We start from the raw sequence: 16,293 nt of genomic DNA, 5'->3' as shown, positions 1-16,293 counted from the left end.
AGATGACTGATTTGATTTTAAATTTTAATCACAGACTAGAAATGTGTGAATAAAAAAGTTAAATAGATCATTCGTATTAATTATACATTTATACTTGGATTTGTAACAAATTTAAATCGTATATTATAAATTTAAGGTGTGTGATTAAAAGAAGAAATTGTTTCGTAGCACTTCTAATATTATTATTTTTTTGTTAAGACATTTTAATAATTATGGAATTTATAATACATAACCATGATTGAAATAAGAAAAATTAAATACAGTGTGGAATTCAAATCTTACCCTCATACCAGATCTATTGAGTTTTATGAATGACTTCTTAGTTCTTTTTTTTATTTTAAGTGTTTTTAAAGATGTAATAGTTCATTTTTCAGGTCATCAAGCGTGGGTTTTGGATTTAGTTTCAGGTCCCAAACAAGGCAGAAAGGCTTGAATCTATTTTTCAAAACTGTTAACTCATGGCCTGCAATACATGATTTAGGACTTTATATTGGTTGGAGGGTTTTCTTTTAAATTGGTTTTTATTTTGATGCGTGAAAATGCTATGAATCAAAGAAAAAGTAGTTATGCCATAAAAAAAGAAAAAAAGAAAAAAGAAAAAGAAAGTAGTTCTTTAGTATACTTGTGAAACTGCCCTTTTGTAGTCATGAAGTTCCTACTTTCTTACAAAGTAAATTATAAGAAGTCAACAGTCAACACATATGAAGATTGGTTTCATAAACCAAAAATCAATTGTCCCAATAATGTGATTAATACTATTCATATTTTTTTATTTGCCTTCATATTTTTTATGTTTATGTTGATAATGACCCTCATGGACCACTTCACACCCCATCTCCCCCAAAAAAAAAAAAACAAAAACAAAAAAAACCCATATGGACCACTTGAGTTTTAATCGAAAACCCAAGTGGCCTAGTCCCAAGTTTGGCATCCTAATTCATTAACATGCTAATAAGGAATGTAGAGAAATTTGTATAACTTTAGATGATGTGAGTTTTGGTGTTCGGTGTTTGAATTCAGGTCCATAAACCAAGTCTTTTTTTTTCTTTAAGCTATAAATTGTCATTGCCATTTGGGGAAGTGGTACTAGAGAAGGGCACTACCCAAAGCATACATGCCAGCAGAAGTATAATATTCAAGTAATGAGTATAAAATTCCAATTACAAGAAGATTATTTTAACAATTCTAGTAGTGTAAAGAGGCTGTCCCCAACTCAGATTTTAAAAGAGTTTAATAAATTTTAAAATTCATAAAATTCATCAAAATCCAAAGGAATTAGGTAGAATTCTTATGAAATTTGTTATGTGTAAAAATGCATTCAAATGCATTCAAATCCATTAAAATCATTCACTTAATAAAATCCATAACTTTTTTAGGACACTTGGATTTCATTGAAATTCATTAAAATCTGAGTTGAGAACACCTAAATTTCATTGAAATCTATTAAAATTTAAGTTGAGAACACCTAGATTTCATTGGACTTTTAAAATTCAATGAAATCTAACTTGGGACACCCCCTTAAAAGAATTTCATCTACCAAGTGTTGAAACAAAAAACAATTCAGCCTCTAAGCTACATATCCCTTTCATCTGGAGGAGGAAAGAGGGTTGCTAATTCTTCAAAATGCAATGTACTTCTTGATCCATGCTTCTTTCTTAAATAATCAATTAATGATGCTTGTACATGCACAAACAATCCAAAGTCAGAGTTGGCATATGACCAAGCTGAGATAACATATAGTAGCTCCATATATCCCCTGTTGCTTGGATTTGTTGATGATAGACACAATCTCAATGGATTAGGAATCACCCAGAAAACTTGGCAATAAGTAAGCTAACTGCCATAAAAATAACATAGAGACCAACAAGACAGAATCCCCAGAACCTCGGCACCCGGAATCTGCACCATGTAATCACCAAGAGAGACCCCATCAGGCTCAAAAGCAAGAATACAAATGCAATCACAATACCCACATGGAACTGAAGCTCGTATGCTTCCGGATAAACATTGGATGTCTGTATCACCAAAGCTGTTCCGAGCCCAACAAGCATGTTAAACATTGGCCCAGCAAAACATCCAGCCATGGCCATTGCAGGGTGGCCTGCCTTGGCAACTGCAACATCAGCAACAAGATCCCCAACTGAATTTCCCCATGCAAGAACTGTAAGCCCAAGAAGTGAAGGTGGCAACTCCAGAAGTGCTCCAAGTGCAGCAAGGCAGTTCAGCAATTCTCCAGCAGTTGTGGATATCCAAAAGACACTCATAACAAATGCTATAAGCAATACAGGCATTTGCTCAGTTTTGGGGGGCTCTTTCTCTATTATAAAATGAAGAAGTGCAAGCGGGGAGCTTGCCAAGAGTACTACAAACCATAAGGGAAGATGGGTGTTGGAAAGGAGAAAAACAACGGGATGATTGAATGACATGAACGAGTTGCAAGCATATAGAAGTGCTAAAGGGCAAAGAGAAATATTGGCTGATGCGTAGAATCTGCTCCATTCAGAAGGTGCAGTTTGGGGAATCGTGAGCTTCAGAAGAAATGAGACTGGAAGCTCCCATGTTTTTGAGATCTGTATATGAAATAAAGAGATTTAATTAGTGCAATTTTCAAAAGAACGCTACCGAATAAAATTGTATAGAGGCAAAATGAGCTCAATCAGAATGTAAAGTTTCATGCTTTCTCCCAGTTCAAGAAGATTAGAAGAGATTTCATAATGAAATGTGCAATTTATCCCCGAGTCACCATGAAACTCTTTGAGCAGACGCTTCTACAATTTGTATCACACGTCAAGTTTTTTAACTGCTTCATATCTTGCACATTTCAACCTTTACTCGAGAATGAAGTATGCTCTCATTCAAGTTTTCTTGTTCAAAGAACAATTTTTTCTACTTTCCTGCATCAGCATTGATTATATAACTGAACTAAACTCTAATTTCTCCACTCCTCACCTTTATGTCCAAAAGTTTCACTAATTCAGAGGCTCAAACAATTTAAACAGCAATTTTCTGGAATAAGGCAAGGCAGATTTGATGATTGCTCGATCTGATTGGAATGAGAAAAATTAAAACATTGAGCACACCTGGACATCAATATGATACCCAAACCAAGTTAATACACATAGTTCAGCCAAATAAATATGCTGACATAATGGTAGAAGAAACATCAGTGTTGTTTCCAGTCTCTTAAATTTCATTCAACTAAATTAATGAGCAAGTATAACAGCTGTTGCAACTGATTCCATTTTGTAAAATGCTCATCTCCAAGATTTTAGGCACACCAGTTATTTAACCTTCCTATTGAGACATGAAGGAGTCAAATCTGACCAGGGCTGTGTGATATGATGCATCATCTAAACTATAACAGGTTCATGGAAGTTGATACTTTATTTTTTGGTCCTCCTGATGAGGCATAAGTAAAATATGATTTTATGGTAACATCAGAATTTCAAATTCAATTCTCATTAATCTGGAATGAAGTCTTCCAAACAAAAGTACTATTATTTCAATGTCATTCAATTTCGCAATGCCACACAGAGGAAGCTTCATCTAGTATAACAGAGTGATGACATAATTTAGCCGAGTGATGGTGTCATTAAAAAAATCAGAGAGAAAGTATCATGAACAGTTTGTGATCCCAAAATAGTAACATCAGCTAAATTGCGAGCCCAAACTCAAATTCCAAATTGTGTCACACCTATACTTACAAGAATCTTATAACTATTCCCATTCAGGAGATATTCTCAATTGTTATATGCTACTTAAAAAGAAATCCATGGCAACTTTCACCTGCATTCTGCTACCCAAACCATTTGTTCAATATGGGAAATACTTGGAAATGAAACCATGAGAACATAGAAATTTAAAGCGCTAAGCTAATTAGCAAGCTATATAATTATCATTCAACACAACCCACATTTTCATCCCCTGTCAAGTAGTGTTTTTAGAGCAGTATGTTACCAACAAACATACAAGGGGGGAAAGAGTGATCTAATTCTCAAAAACATTTAACAAATATTGACACTAAGGCCACCCTGAGAGCATTACATTGAAATGAAAACCATATGTACACGCAGATACATACATGTGTAGAACACACAATATACCTAGAACCTGTCAAGAAAAAACACACATTTATCTCAAACTTACCATTCCAAGAGCTTGCCAGAACCCGAAACGAGGCTTCCCATCCTCTGAATTGTCCGAAACTCTTCCGATCTCGCAATCTGGTGCAACAAATTCCCCCCGATATTCACTTTCTCCAACCAAACCCACCTGACTCCTACTCTTCTTTACCCCTCCAGCCAATCCCAAGTCCATCCAAAACACCAACCCAACAAAAAACAAGTAAAACCCAACAAACCCAACAGCCTGCCACAGAAAAATCTCGGCACTGAGATACACATAGAACAAGAACAACGCTGCAATCAGATAAAACAACACGTCCCTCACAAACGGCGCCGGATTTAGCGAAAAGGGTGCGGCGTAAATTGCCACGAATCCGACGACAAAAGCCGAGACAAACGTGCCGGCCGAGAGAATGGCGCCGAACCCGGTTCGGTAATGGCCGCTGCGGACCGCCGCAACCGATGCGAACACGTCTGGAGCTCCGTTGCCGAGCGCTAAGAGCGTGACGGCGGCCATGCTCGGCGTTAAATTGAGGGAAAAAGTGAGCTTTGTGGTGACCAGAGAGAAGTGATCCTGGGCGGTCTTGATGAGGATGTAGAAGAGGAGGAGGAGGATGAGAGAGAGAGAGGAGAGAGAGAAGAATGGGTTTTGGCTGAAGAGGCAGAAGTGGAGGTACAAGTAGTTGAAGAGGCCATTGGAGTGGGTTATGGAGGTGGAGGAGCAAGATGGGTTGGTTGTTGTTGGGGTGGCGAGGAGGGACCTGTGGGGGGTTATGGAGAATAGGAAGGGGTAGTTTGGGGAATGGGAATTTGAGGTTGTGAAGAGGAGGAAGAAGAGGAAAGTAGAGAGGAGTGTTAGTGAGAGAGTGCAAGTTCTGAAAGAGGAGAACGAGATGGCCATGCCATTACCAAAAAGATCACTCGTTTCTCAAGTTGCCCACTGTGTGTGTCTCTCTCTCTATTGTGTTTTGAGTTTTGACCAAGTTAAGAGGAGCACCTGTCTGTTTGATTTTGTTAATATTTTTTGGGTCTCTTTTTTATTTATTTATTTTATTCTCCTCTTTGGTCAGTTGATCAACTTGATCCTTTAGGCTCTTTCAGTTTCACACTGCACAGGTAGGCTTCAGATCTCAACTTTTTTTGGGTTACATTGGACAGAAAAACTCCAATCCTAATTCATTATTCCAGCCTCAAAAACAAAGGAGAGAGAGAACAAAGACTGATATTTTTTCAGAAATACAAGTGGTACTGTTAATTACTATTTAACTTGGGGCTCTGTAAGTTATAACAAGTATTTGATGTAATGGTTGCTTCAAAGTACTAACATGCTACTATTGAATTGAATATACATTAGGCATTACATCATCTGAAAGAGGCAAACCGTCTTCGCATTGATATATTATATCTAATTTACATAAACGAAAAACACAAGGATAGCATACCAAAATTATACTTTATATACTAACAAGCCTAATGGACAGGCTACCGGCGAAGTTTTCTAAATAACCATTTCCCTCGAGCTGTTACATCCATTGCCACAAACATCTTAGCTTTCCTATCATCTTCTAGAATTTGACAAGCTTCCAAGAAAAGCTCATCATTCATGTCAGGTACAGTTTCAAGTGCAGCAACAATGCGTTCTATTGAGCAGTAGTCTTTATCCTCTCCATTGCTGACCAACCCTTTTACCAAATGTGGTTCCTCATCCAAGGTTTCTTGTATCTCCTCCTTGATGATTTTTTGAACTCTTTTACTTGCTGAGGTAGATGAAGCTGCCGGTTTTCGCTTTTTTTGCTGATCAGGTATTTCATACTCCATGGCTGGGGATTGCAAGTCACCAATAATCAAATCGATCCCCATTTTTTCCATTTCCATACCTGAAGAACTTGATCTTCCATCAGGGACTTCGTTACCATATATCATACTCAAATCATTGTAACTGTCAAAGATTCTATCTCCACATGCAATTGGATATGGTTGCTCCTGAAAAAATAACATATAAATATGAAAGCTACACATGCCACAAACTGGATAGGTATTTTCTGAGCCCCCAAAGATGTTCACTTTGTGCAAACACACACACACACAAAACATGCGTGCAAATCATATTGCTCCTCCATAAAATGTTGAGGGGCAGTAAATAGTAAAAATTAGGGAAACTCCTTTTGTCCTACGCAGCAGTTAGTGAGAAAGACATGCACCTTAATATAAGCTTCCCATGCATCAGATTCAGCAGTTATTGTTTGCTGAACTTCATCCCCTGCAAAACAGTTGCGATTGAGAAGATTTGTGACATCCTTATAGTCTTCCATCAAGCTGAGAAACTGATTTTTCAGAACATTTTTGTCACAATAAAGTCCAAATTTTGTATTGAATGACACAATCATCCAGGCCCAAGCTTGCTCATTGAATGTAAAACCAGTCTTATTCCCTTTATGCACCTGCTCTAACATGAGGTTAATAAAATAATGATCCATCGACTTCGTCCAACGTATCCTTGAAGGATCGATATAAGTAGGGGATTGGTCATCTTCTTCAGCTACAATGTCTGAATAACTATAATTAGAAGAGAAACCCTATATAGGATGTACTTGAGATCATAAAATAATCCAAAACATTTATATATTTTATGAAGACCCATATTACAAAACGTTTTAAAAAAATCAATCTCTTTAAATTTTATTTGAAAGAAATTCATTCCATTACAATAATTCTTAAGAGAATAAAGCGGAATACAGCTATAGTATTTCCATAACCTGCCCTTATCAGTTTATATATATATATATAGAGAGAGAGAGGGGGGGGGGGGGGGGGGGGGGGCACCCACCAACATCAACTTGAAGAACTCTCGTAGAGTGACTTGAAGAACTCTCCCTTTTAAGGATGTTTGCATGTCCATATATCACGTACAAATCATTGAAATTTGGCAGAGTTCTATTGCGGTATGATCGTGCATCAGGGTGCTCCTGCACAAATTACATGTGAGCTGCTAGCCTGCTATATACATACAAATTATGAAATCAACAATTCAACAAAAAGAAGCACCTTGACATAAGCATCCCAAACATCATCATCAGCAGTTACCATCTGTTGCATTTCATCCCAAGCAAACACACTCTGGTCAAGTAGAGTTTTCATGTCATTGAATCGTTTCCTCAAATTTAAAAAACGACTTTTCAAGACATCTTTGTCATGCTGGGAACCAAATTCTGCACTGAACTTAGCAACCATATCCATCCAGGCTAGTTTTCTGAATTGATGGTTAACCATACTTCCATTGCGAACTTGCTCTAACATTAGATCAATGAAATACCGGTCCATTGGAGGTGTCCAATCAGTTCTCCGGTGATAGCTATTGTTGGCTGCTTTAGAAATTAGAAAAAAAAAAAAAAAAAAAATTTCAATGCATGTATAAGGAAAATTTCAGTTCTCCAAAAGCATAAGAGCAGGAGGAGGGGGGACTTATCAAAATAAAAACTCACCACCCCCATTACATCCCAAGGATTGACCCGATTGGTTGTGCCTTTCATCAGAATTTGAAATTCCATAAATCAAGCACAAATCATTATAGTTTGGATTGGAACTGGTTCTGTACGATTCCACATCTGGGTGTTCCTACAGATTCCATATCTTAGTACTTATAGAAACTGAAGAATAAGACTCAAATGGATAGGTAATGCACCTTAATATAAGCATCCCAAACATCATCATATGCTGTGACCATTTGATGTGTTTCATCCCACCAAAACCCTCTCTGGTCAAGCAGATCATGTATATCATGGTATTGCTTCTCTAAACTTTTGTAGCGACTCCTCAGAAGATCTTTGTCATGTTGTAACCCAAATCTCTCATTGAACAACACAAGAACATCTATCCATGCTTGGTTGTCAAAAGAGTAATCAATCTTATTCACTTTCTGCAGTTGCTTCAACATAATGTCAATGAGATAACGGTCCATTGAAGGAGTCCAATCTATCCTCAAACACTCATCATTTACATGGCTCTGAACGTCTTCTCCTTCTATCCACCAAAGTGTTGTAAGTAAATGCAACTGTAATCACTATTTAAGACATGACTGCAAACAGGCATAAATAATTTACAGGTTTTGTACCCATCCTAGTCTAGTCTATGTTCACTCTAGACATTGTGGAATTTTGAATTGAGAGGTTTATGGATTTTGGGAGATCTGAATATGGAAAATATTATGAACAGATCACAGAAACATTTCCAATGGAAAATTGGAGATAATAATTTTACAGTGTATTACTAAAAATTATTAGGAAATCTCTGCAAGAGTTCAAAAGTATATTATCCATATTCTCAACAGATAAGAATGTGTAAATTACTGAATTATACCCACAAAGAAAGTTACATAACAAGATGAATAGTCCATATGAAAATAGGTTTCTCCAAAAATTTGTCAAAATGGTGGAATGATGGTTTACTAGTAAAGAAAGGGAGTGCATAATAACGATACACAAGCAGTTTACATTATCTTACTAACTCAAGCTTGTTTAGAAGGCATTTGTACTCATTTTACTACCTGCAGATATCATAACTTGAGATATACTCTTAGGAAGATCCAGAAAGATTATTTTAAACTTCATAGCTGAACAAGAAACACACCTATCATTAAATCTTGGCCTTCACTGTCAAGATCCTCGAAGCAAGCCGAATGACCATTACCAGAAAAAGAGTGGTCCTCCCTCTCTTCATCTACATGAATAATAAAACCCACTTATAGACAAAATTACTCAATCATTCTTTCATTAATATATCAAACATATATTATAGTATGGTGTTGCGGAAACTAGAACACATACTATAAATCCAACATGTTAAACAGGTTTTTGTTTCTAGACTTGGTGACTTAAATATGAACCTCTCCAACTGTACTATGAGATGTCATCTTCAAAATTTGTACCTTGATGCAAATGAGGAGGAAGTCCATTGCTAATTGCATTTCCATATATCAAGTTCAAATCTTGATAGTTCAGTAAGGGCTTCTTCCTATATAGTCGTGCATCTGGAAGTGCCTACATCAGCAAAGAGAAGTGTAAAAATGTATAAAATTGAATGCTATCAAATAGATGTAACAATATACCTTGATGTAGTTATTCCAAATATCATCATCAGCCACTATCATTTGTTGTTGTTCATCCCAATAAAATCCTGTTCTTGCAAGGATACTCCTGACATCAGTATAGTACTTCAACAATTTCTTATAGCGGCGTTTCAAGAAACTTGTTCCATATTGAGAACCAAATTTTGTATTGAACAAGGTGACCATGTCTTTCCAAGCTTGTTTCTCGACGGTAGTATTGATCTTGATTCCCTTCTTCAGTTGGTCCAACATAAGCTTCAAAAAAAATCGGTCCATGGCTGGTTTCCAATCTGTTTTTGGTCGCGCTTTACTTGCAGGGACAAGGCTATTCATTCCAACATCTTTAAAAGAAATAAATAAGTAGATTAAAATATGGCCCAGGACAGAACAGAATGTAGGAAAAACTCTTGCAGCTAACCCCAAATAATTGAGAGAAGGCACTGTTGTTATTAAAATAAGTAAACAAAAATTTATTCACTAAGAACAGATAATGCTTGTGAATATGCAAAATTATTAGCTAAGAGGGTAATGATATACGAAAATTTTATTCACTAAGAACAGATAATGCTTGTGAATATGCAATATTATTAGCTAAGAGAGAGTAGACTTCCAAGTCTTCCATCTATCTTCTGAATTTTCATAATCAGTTACTTTGGGGAGACTTTTTTAAGTCCCTGATTTAAAACCAACTTGACATAATTCAATGAGTTTGATAAAATGTATCATTTCTGTAGGTCATTAAAAGGATTTAGAGACGCACCAAGATTCATTCCTTGAATGTCATCATCATAATCTATATCATGACTTGAAAGGCTGTATCTTCCATCTGCCTTCGTATGTGCATATATCAAACACAAATCGTTGAAGTTCACCAACGCTTTGTTCTTGTAGGATTGTGCATCTGGATGAGCCTGCATGCATGTCATTTCATTTAACTTTCACAAAAATGGAATATATTTAGAAGTACATATATATTAAGTAAGGCACCTTGACATAGGCATTCCAAGCATATCTATCAGCAATCACCATTTTCCGAATGTTATCCCATGAAAATCCATTCTGATCTAGAAGATTCTTTATGTCGTTGAATTGCTTCCACAAGTTAGTGTAACGACTTTTCAAGATATTTACATCATATGGAGACCCAAAATTGGAGTTGAACATGACCAACATGTCATTCCAAGCTTGTTTGTTGAATGTATGACCCATCCTATTTCCCCTATGCACCTGATCTAACATAAGATCAATAAAATAGCGTTCCATTGCTGGGGTCCAATTTGTCCTTGAGCGATCACCACTTGTTGGGTTTTGGCTGCCCATTACCTCCCTGCAATAATGAAATGTCACCATAACCATCAAAAACTGATCCCCACTCCTCGCCACCCCCTCTTTGGGGAATTACATACAGTTCAATTGATTAGTTAAACATCGATCAACCTAGTCATATTACTGCAATCCTTTGTACTAGAGATCAAATTCAAATTAGAGATCACAATGAAGCATATAAAGCTTAAACCCAAATAACCAAAGATTGTATCTGAGAGAAAAATTGCATTTACTAACTGTTTTGTTTCTTAATAAAGAAAACAACGGAAAAGGAAGAGGAAGTTTTCAATTATACACAACTTACTGTTTTGAGCTTAGTTTGTGCACAGAATCTAATCAAATATCACATTAACATCAAATTGGCGATCAAAACGCATTTAATGTAAAGCACACAATCGGAGCTGACATTTAAGCTAATAAGCAATGATACAAAACTTAGTTGAGCTAAGTAACTCTTATCCCGTTAAGTTCAATTTCAGTGGATGTTTTACTTTTCTTGGGTTCCAATTAGTCGTAATTGTATTATTCAAGCTTCTAATTTCTCATATTCTCTCACAATTTCTCACCAACTAAACGAAAAGTACATCGAATTCAATAATTTTGATTTGATACATCAATTGTTCATATGCAAGTATATGCAAGTGTGTATATACAATGTAATCCAAGAGATTCAGGGTTTGGTACCTTTGATTTCTTTGTCAGCGAAGAGGGAGAAGTAGGAGAGCTCTGAAACGATTTCACGGGTCTTTGAAGCTTTACTACTATGGAGTATTGAACCGCTCTACCGTTTGTTTGGATGTTTGGATTATCATATTCCACCGATTACGTGCTTTTTTTTCTTAATGTTATTTGGTAATATTGGGCTGATTTCTTGTTGGTCTGGTTGGGCCATGGTCGGCCCACCGATATCAGTGTTTTTAAGGAATTTCTAAAAGGACTTACTATTTTGGTTACTAAATCAGTAAATCCTACATATTTACTATTATTTGCTTTTTAAAATGGTTTAAAAAGCAAACATTGAGGTCCTTCTGGAATTTTACGCATTTTTATTGCTTGGGTTTGGCTTTGCAAGAAAACATGTAACAAAAAAGAAAAAGAAAAAAAAGAGAACAAGAAGTGGATGGTTAACATAATATTGTGTGGCTACCAAGTACCAACAAATCAACAATAGAGGAATATTAAACCAGAGAAACTAGTAAAAGTAACACAATTAATTCTTGATTTAAATACAGACATAGCCAAAAATTTCCCATACATGGTCCAAACTTGTACATTGTTTCACTCTAAACCCAAAACCTCCTCCTCCTCATACTCATCAATATCAGACAACCCTTCAAAGAAAGTAAGCAAAATATCAGTGGCATCTAATTTCAAGAATTCTTGAAAGTTAGGAATGGGACCAGGCACCTCAAAAACACCCATGTTTTTGTTGGTCATTGACTCATCATCATCAACTTTTCTTCTTCTATCAACTGCTAGATTCAATTCTTCGTCTCTCGAAGACTCAGTGGCATCTGGGTCCGAAACACATACTTTTTTGAACCTTGGCTTCAATATCTTTTGGTGCTGTTTCTTCATTCTTCTGGGTTGTAAGACTGAGAGTGTTGGTGTAAGGCTTTTGTTGTGGCCCTTCTTGCCCTTGTTGGTGGCATTGTATATGTTGGGGGCTTCGAGAGCAAGGACAATTGGTTTCAGCTTGTGTGATGATGTTTCTCTTGTTCTTGGTCCTCTTGAAACAGAAGAACCCGCCATGCATTCACCTTCGATTTGGCTAACAAGTGTGATATTATATACATTCTAATCTATGAAGAATGGACAGTCTAAAGCCGACCTTTCCTAATTGCAAATAGGCAATCTTCCCATTTAATGTTTACTTTCCATAAAGAATTAGGAAAAATATGGAAACCACTTAACTTCACATAACATTCCTTGCACCCAAAGAAAAATAAAATCGAAATATGGACACCCAAAAAGACAAAAACAAAAAAAAAAAAAGATATGCAGAGGTCGGTTTTAATTGGTTTGGAAAATAGAAAGATGCAAATCAAATATTAATACACCCAATAGCTTTTGATTAAGGCCAACTTTTGCAATGCCAGTGATTTGATTTGATTTGATTTGGTTTGATACTGGGCGTGAACTGGCCTATTTATGATTTGCAACAGAACTTGCTTCTTGAAAACTTATATGAAAATCAACTCTTGCTCGAATGTCATATCCAAAGGCTAGGCTGTTAGCCTGTTGCTATTGCTATACAATTTTTTTGGTCAGAAACAGTACTTCATTAAGAATCCCAAAAGGGTAAAACAGTACTTTAATTTTTTGGCTACCCAAAGGCTAGGCTGTTGCTATCCAATTAACTGTCAATTTATATATGCAGCAAAAATTTCCAATACAGTTACAGAAATTGAAACTTTTGTTGACCGAAAAAAAAGAAAAAAGAAACAAGACATGCAGAGGTCAGTTTTAATATCCTATGTTTTAATTGATCTGACTAAATATTAATATCCTCCAATAGTTTTTTATTATTAGAAAGGTCAACTTTTGCACTGGGGGGTCTATTGATTTGACTTGATCCTGGGCATGAACTTGCTTCTTTAAACTTTATATCTTATAAGTAATTTTAACATTATGATACTGTAAAACAATTTTTACTGACAAACAAGTGGCTTCCAGTCCAAATCCAAGGGGTGCCTTGGGGGTTATAAAGGCTATGGAGTGCAAGACAGTGTAGTACTCCAAGGCAAAGAATTAGTAACCAAGTTTACTGAATCCAAAAATCTGAGCAAATCTCTTTTAATTCTCTTATCAGAAGTAAAACCTTCCCTGTTTCTTCCAAGTCTCTAATTTCAATGACCTTTTATATCCTCTAGTTCGGAGAGGCTAAAGCTACAGAAACAAGATACACAACACAATAAAACCTCATCTATATTCTTGTGGCAAGCGATATCCAGACATGACTATCTTGTCAGCAAACATTTTTCCCGTCTTGGGCATTACGTGCCAGTGCAATGTCAAGTTGAATTCTTTACCCCGGAGATTGCTCCCCTACACAAGGAAGACGAATTATAAACATAGTCAATCTTCAGTGAGGCCAAGAAACAGAGATGAAAAGAATGAAAGGAACTCTTCATGAATATAGCATGCATACCTGATCAATGAAACGGTACTTGTTTGAAGTATGAATCCAAAACTTTGCATGCTCTTTGGAAGGTATGATACCATCCCAAAGAGAGATCTGTAAAATTGAGTAAAGTTTTAAGCAAAGGACTTAGTTTTTAAGCAGCAACTAAAGCACTGCTGAAGTCAACAAGGCCTAGATATACAATAGAGTGAGAGAGAAATCCAATTGACAACCCTCATAGTTACCTCAAGAAAAAGCAAAATTGAAACATATATATAACCAGAAATACAATTGAAAGAATTATAACTCAAAATAGATATCTCTAACCAGATCCCTAGTAGCTTACCTGATTCAATGAGTTCTTTGGGGTTCCATACTCAGCCGCTAGAAAAACAAAAACCTGTCATGCATTGCAAGATAAATAAAAGGGATCAGCTTCCTATTTATGTAACATAACGACATGACTAGTTGGAAAATCAGAAGAGGGTTCAAATTTGTCTTACTGTGTTTTGCATAACTTAAATTTCACTAGACACTCCAACAACAATGCAGCAGAACACATGATACCAATGTCAGTTTCTCAGTGGAAATAAAAATAGTTTTTCACTTTTGTTTGGTGGCTTCTAGTCCTATGATACTTACTATTAATCTTCAGGCCATGATTATCATGAGAACTCCCTCATAGTATTACTCAAAAAAACCCACTTATGTACCAAAATACTACTTAAAGCACAAATAGATGCACTCAAATAATGTAGGTGACCATAAGTTCGAGCTAACACACACACAAAATTTGTAAAATGGCAAACCTGCTTCGTGTTCCATGTAAACAATGACTGTAAGTCTGCTGATATATTCAAAGTCATGCTGACCTGCATAAAATGAAAATCAATTTAGTTCCTATCAAAATGTAATTTGTTTCACACAATCAATCTTGATTTTTCAATCATCCATCTATAATGGCCTCTATAAGTCCAAAAAAAAAAAACAATCCCAAGTTAATGATCCAAAGTGTCACGAATTTGGAAATGGGACAACAGTTCATGAACCTCTGGAGCAGATGAACTGCTGCCTCAAGTTTATTATAACCTTGAGCTAAATGCCTTTCTTATTTTCTCTTACCTGTTTTCCTAGTGGTATGAGGAATAATTTAAGATAAAGATTGTGATTCAGATCATGCTCTCGTAGACATGAAATTATCTACTTTACCTTCTTCACTTTAAAATTCAAGCCTATCTAGAGTAAAGGACTTATTAGGTATCAAGACCGCACATTATACCTTCTTCAGTTCAATTTTCAAGCCTACCTAGGGTAAGGGACTTCTTAGGCATCAAGACTGCACATTAACATTTTTATCTTGAATTTGAACATCATGAAAGCTAATAAACTGAAAATTGTCCCTAACCTAAACTACCACTCAAAGTTAGTCAAACCATGGAGCTCCTTTGAACTGAGGAGAAATACCACTTCACTGCAAGGCTGAAGGCCACAGACTTGATACTTAATTAGCTATAAATAGACAGCCAATGAACTCACATCAATGTGGAAAGAGGTGATAAGTTTTTCAAGATCGTAAATTACCATTTTATATTTTACCTTCAACACAAGAAAATGCACGCCCAGATCAAAGAAAACAAATTATGCACTGACACTAGAGCACAAAACTGTGAAATTTCACTACTTTGCTCCAACATCTGCACACCTATGCATACCTACGTGCATAAATGCATACACATTGACATTTTCTATAGAAAATAAATCCCAAAGTGATAATCTTTAAACTAAATTTAGAACACACAAGTAATAAGCCCCAAAGTGACAATCTTTAAACTATTCGATGAGTCCGGATAATCCAAAATCAAAGAAAACCCATTTAAGCATATAAATTGAAATTATATTCAAAGAGAATTTCATATATAACCCACCAAAATAAAAATTAAAAAATCGAAACTTACCTCGTCGTTCCCATTTGGTTGCTTCTGAAACCAATTGATGTTCAGCACCTAAAAATACCCAATATACAAAAAACATAAATAAATCCAACTGGGTATTTCAATTCAAACCAAAATTCAAAATCTTTGAATCCTAGATCTACCCAAGAAAACATAAAAGGACCACCTGGACTTGGGAAGTGGGAGAGGGGTGGTTGAGATTATCGGAGAGAGAGGCCATGGCACACATGAGGGCCAAAATTGTGACTGCGAAGGTCAGCAAAGCATTGGCTCTGTACCCAAACGAATGCATTTTCTTTCTTTCTAGCTCTTGGGCTGTGTTTTCTGCTTGTTCTGGTTTTGGTCCGAGAAAGAAAATGCGTGTTCTTTTGGGGTTTGAAGGATCGAAGACTTGGCAGAATTTTGTTTGTTTGTACTTATAATAATAAAAAAACGCACCATACTGTTCAGTCACTCAGTGTCACACTTTGGCTCCATACTGTTCAGCCATTGGACAAGACACGCAGGTGGGCCCACCATTTTGCTTACGTGGCTTTACTATGTGCATTTCTTGCTTTTTGTTCTTTATTCTTTTCCTTTTTGTTTTTTGTTTTTTTTTTTTAGTTTAGAAGTTGCTTATACAACAATGGATTACTTGCCATTTCCCAAGAAGTTTTTCGGTTT

General features: G+C 36.1%; 3 protein-coding genes across 6 annotated transcripts; all 3 read right to left on the bottom strand.

Moving 5' to 3' along the window:
- Positions 1 to 1,379: 1,379 nt before the first annotated feature.
- Positions 1,380 to 5,077, bottom strand: CAX11 (cation exchanger 11). Its single transcript, XM_086247984.1, has 2 exons — positions 4,147 to 5,077; positions 1,380 to 2,570 (listed from the first exon to the last, which is right to left on the bottom strand). The coding sequence occupies exons 1-2, from the start codon at positions 5,023 to 5,025 to the stop codon at positions 1,806 to 1,808; spliced, it is 1,644 nt and encodes a 547-aa protein (XP_086104110.1). The 5' UTR covers positions 5,026 to 5,077; the 3' UTR covers positions 1,380 to 1,805.
- Positions 5,078 to 5,408: 331 nt separating this feature from the next.
- On the bottom strand, positions 5,409 to 11,357 carry LOC147280988 (uncharacterized). Of its 4 annotated transcripts, none has more exons than XM_086247412.1 (12): positions 11,239 to 11,357; positions 10,216 to 10,555; positions 9,989 to 10,139; positions 9,229 to 9,569; positions 9,049 to 9,160; positions 8,751 to 8,840; positions 7,807 to 8,144; positions 7,607 to 7,739; positions 7,170 to 7,489; positions 6,952 to 7,090; positions 6,326 to 6,672; positions 5,409 to 6,107 (listed from the first exon to the last, which is right to left on the bottom strand). In XM_086247412.1, the coding sequence occupies exons 2-12, from the start codon at positions 10,546 to 10,548 to the stop codon at positions 5,607 to 5,609; spliced, it is 2,805 nt and encodes a 934-aa protein (XP_086103538.1). In that variant the 5' UTR covers positions 10,549 to 10,555; positions 11,239 to 11,357; the 3' UTR covers positions 5,409 to 5,606. The 4 variants fall into 4 exon arrangements, with proteins under 4 accessions (XP_086103538.1, XP_086103540.1, XP_086103539.1 ...); XM_086247414.1 differs by having other exon boundaries at positions 6,326 to 6,384; XM_086247413.1 differs by having other exon boundaries at positions 7,170 to 7,486.
- Positions 11,358 to 13,336: 1,979 nt separating this feature from the next.
- LOC147280987 (signal peptidase complex subunit 3B-like) lies at positions 13,337 to 16,029 on the bottom strand. The gene is made up of 6 exons (XM_086247403.1): positions 15,797 to 16,029; positions 15,634 to 15,681; positions 14,488 to 14,550; positions 14,025 to 14,078; positions 13,706 to 13,792; positions 13,337 to 13,602 (listed from the first exon to the last, which is right to left on the bottom strand). Exons 1-6 carry the CDS (start codon positions 15,920 to 15,922, stop codon positions 13,477 to 13,479), a joined length of 504 nt encoding a protein of 167 aa, XP_086103529.1. The 5' UTR covers positions 15,923 to 16,029; the 3' UTR covers positions 13,337 to 13,476.
- Positions 16,030 to 16,293: the final 264 nt, after the last annotated feature.

Source organism: Dryas octopetala, chromosome 6 (assembly GCF_963921425.1).
Source record: "Dryas octopetala chromosome 6, drDryOcto1.1, whole genome shotgun sequence".
In the NCBI taxonomy this organism is placed as follows: Eukaryota; Viridiplantae; Streptophyta; class Magnoliopsida; order Rosales; family Rosaceae; genus Dryas; species Dryas octopetala.
This window is presented reverse-complemented; position numbering and strand designations above follow the sequence as displayed.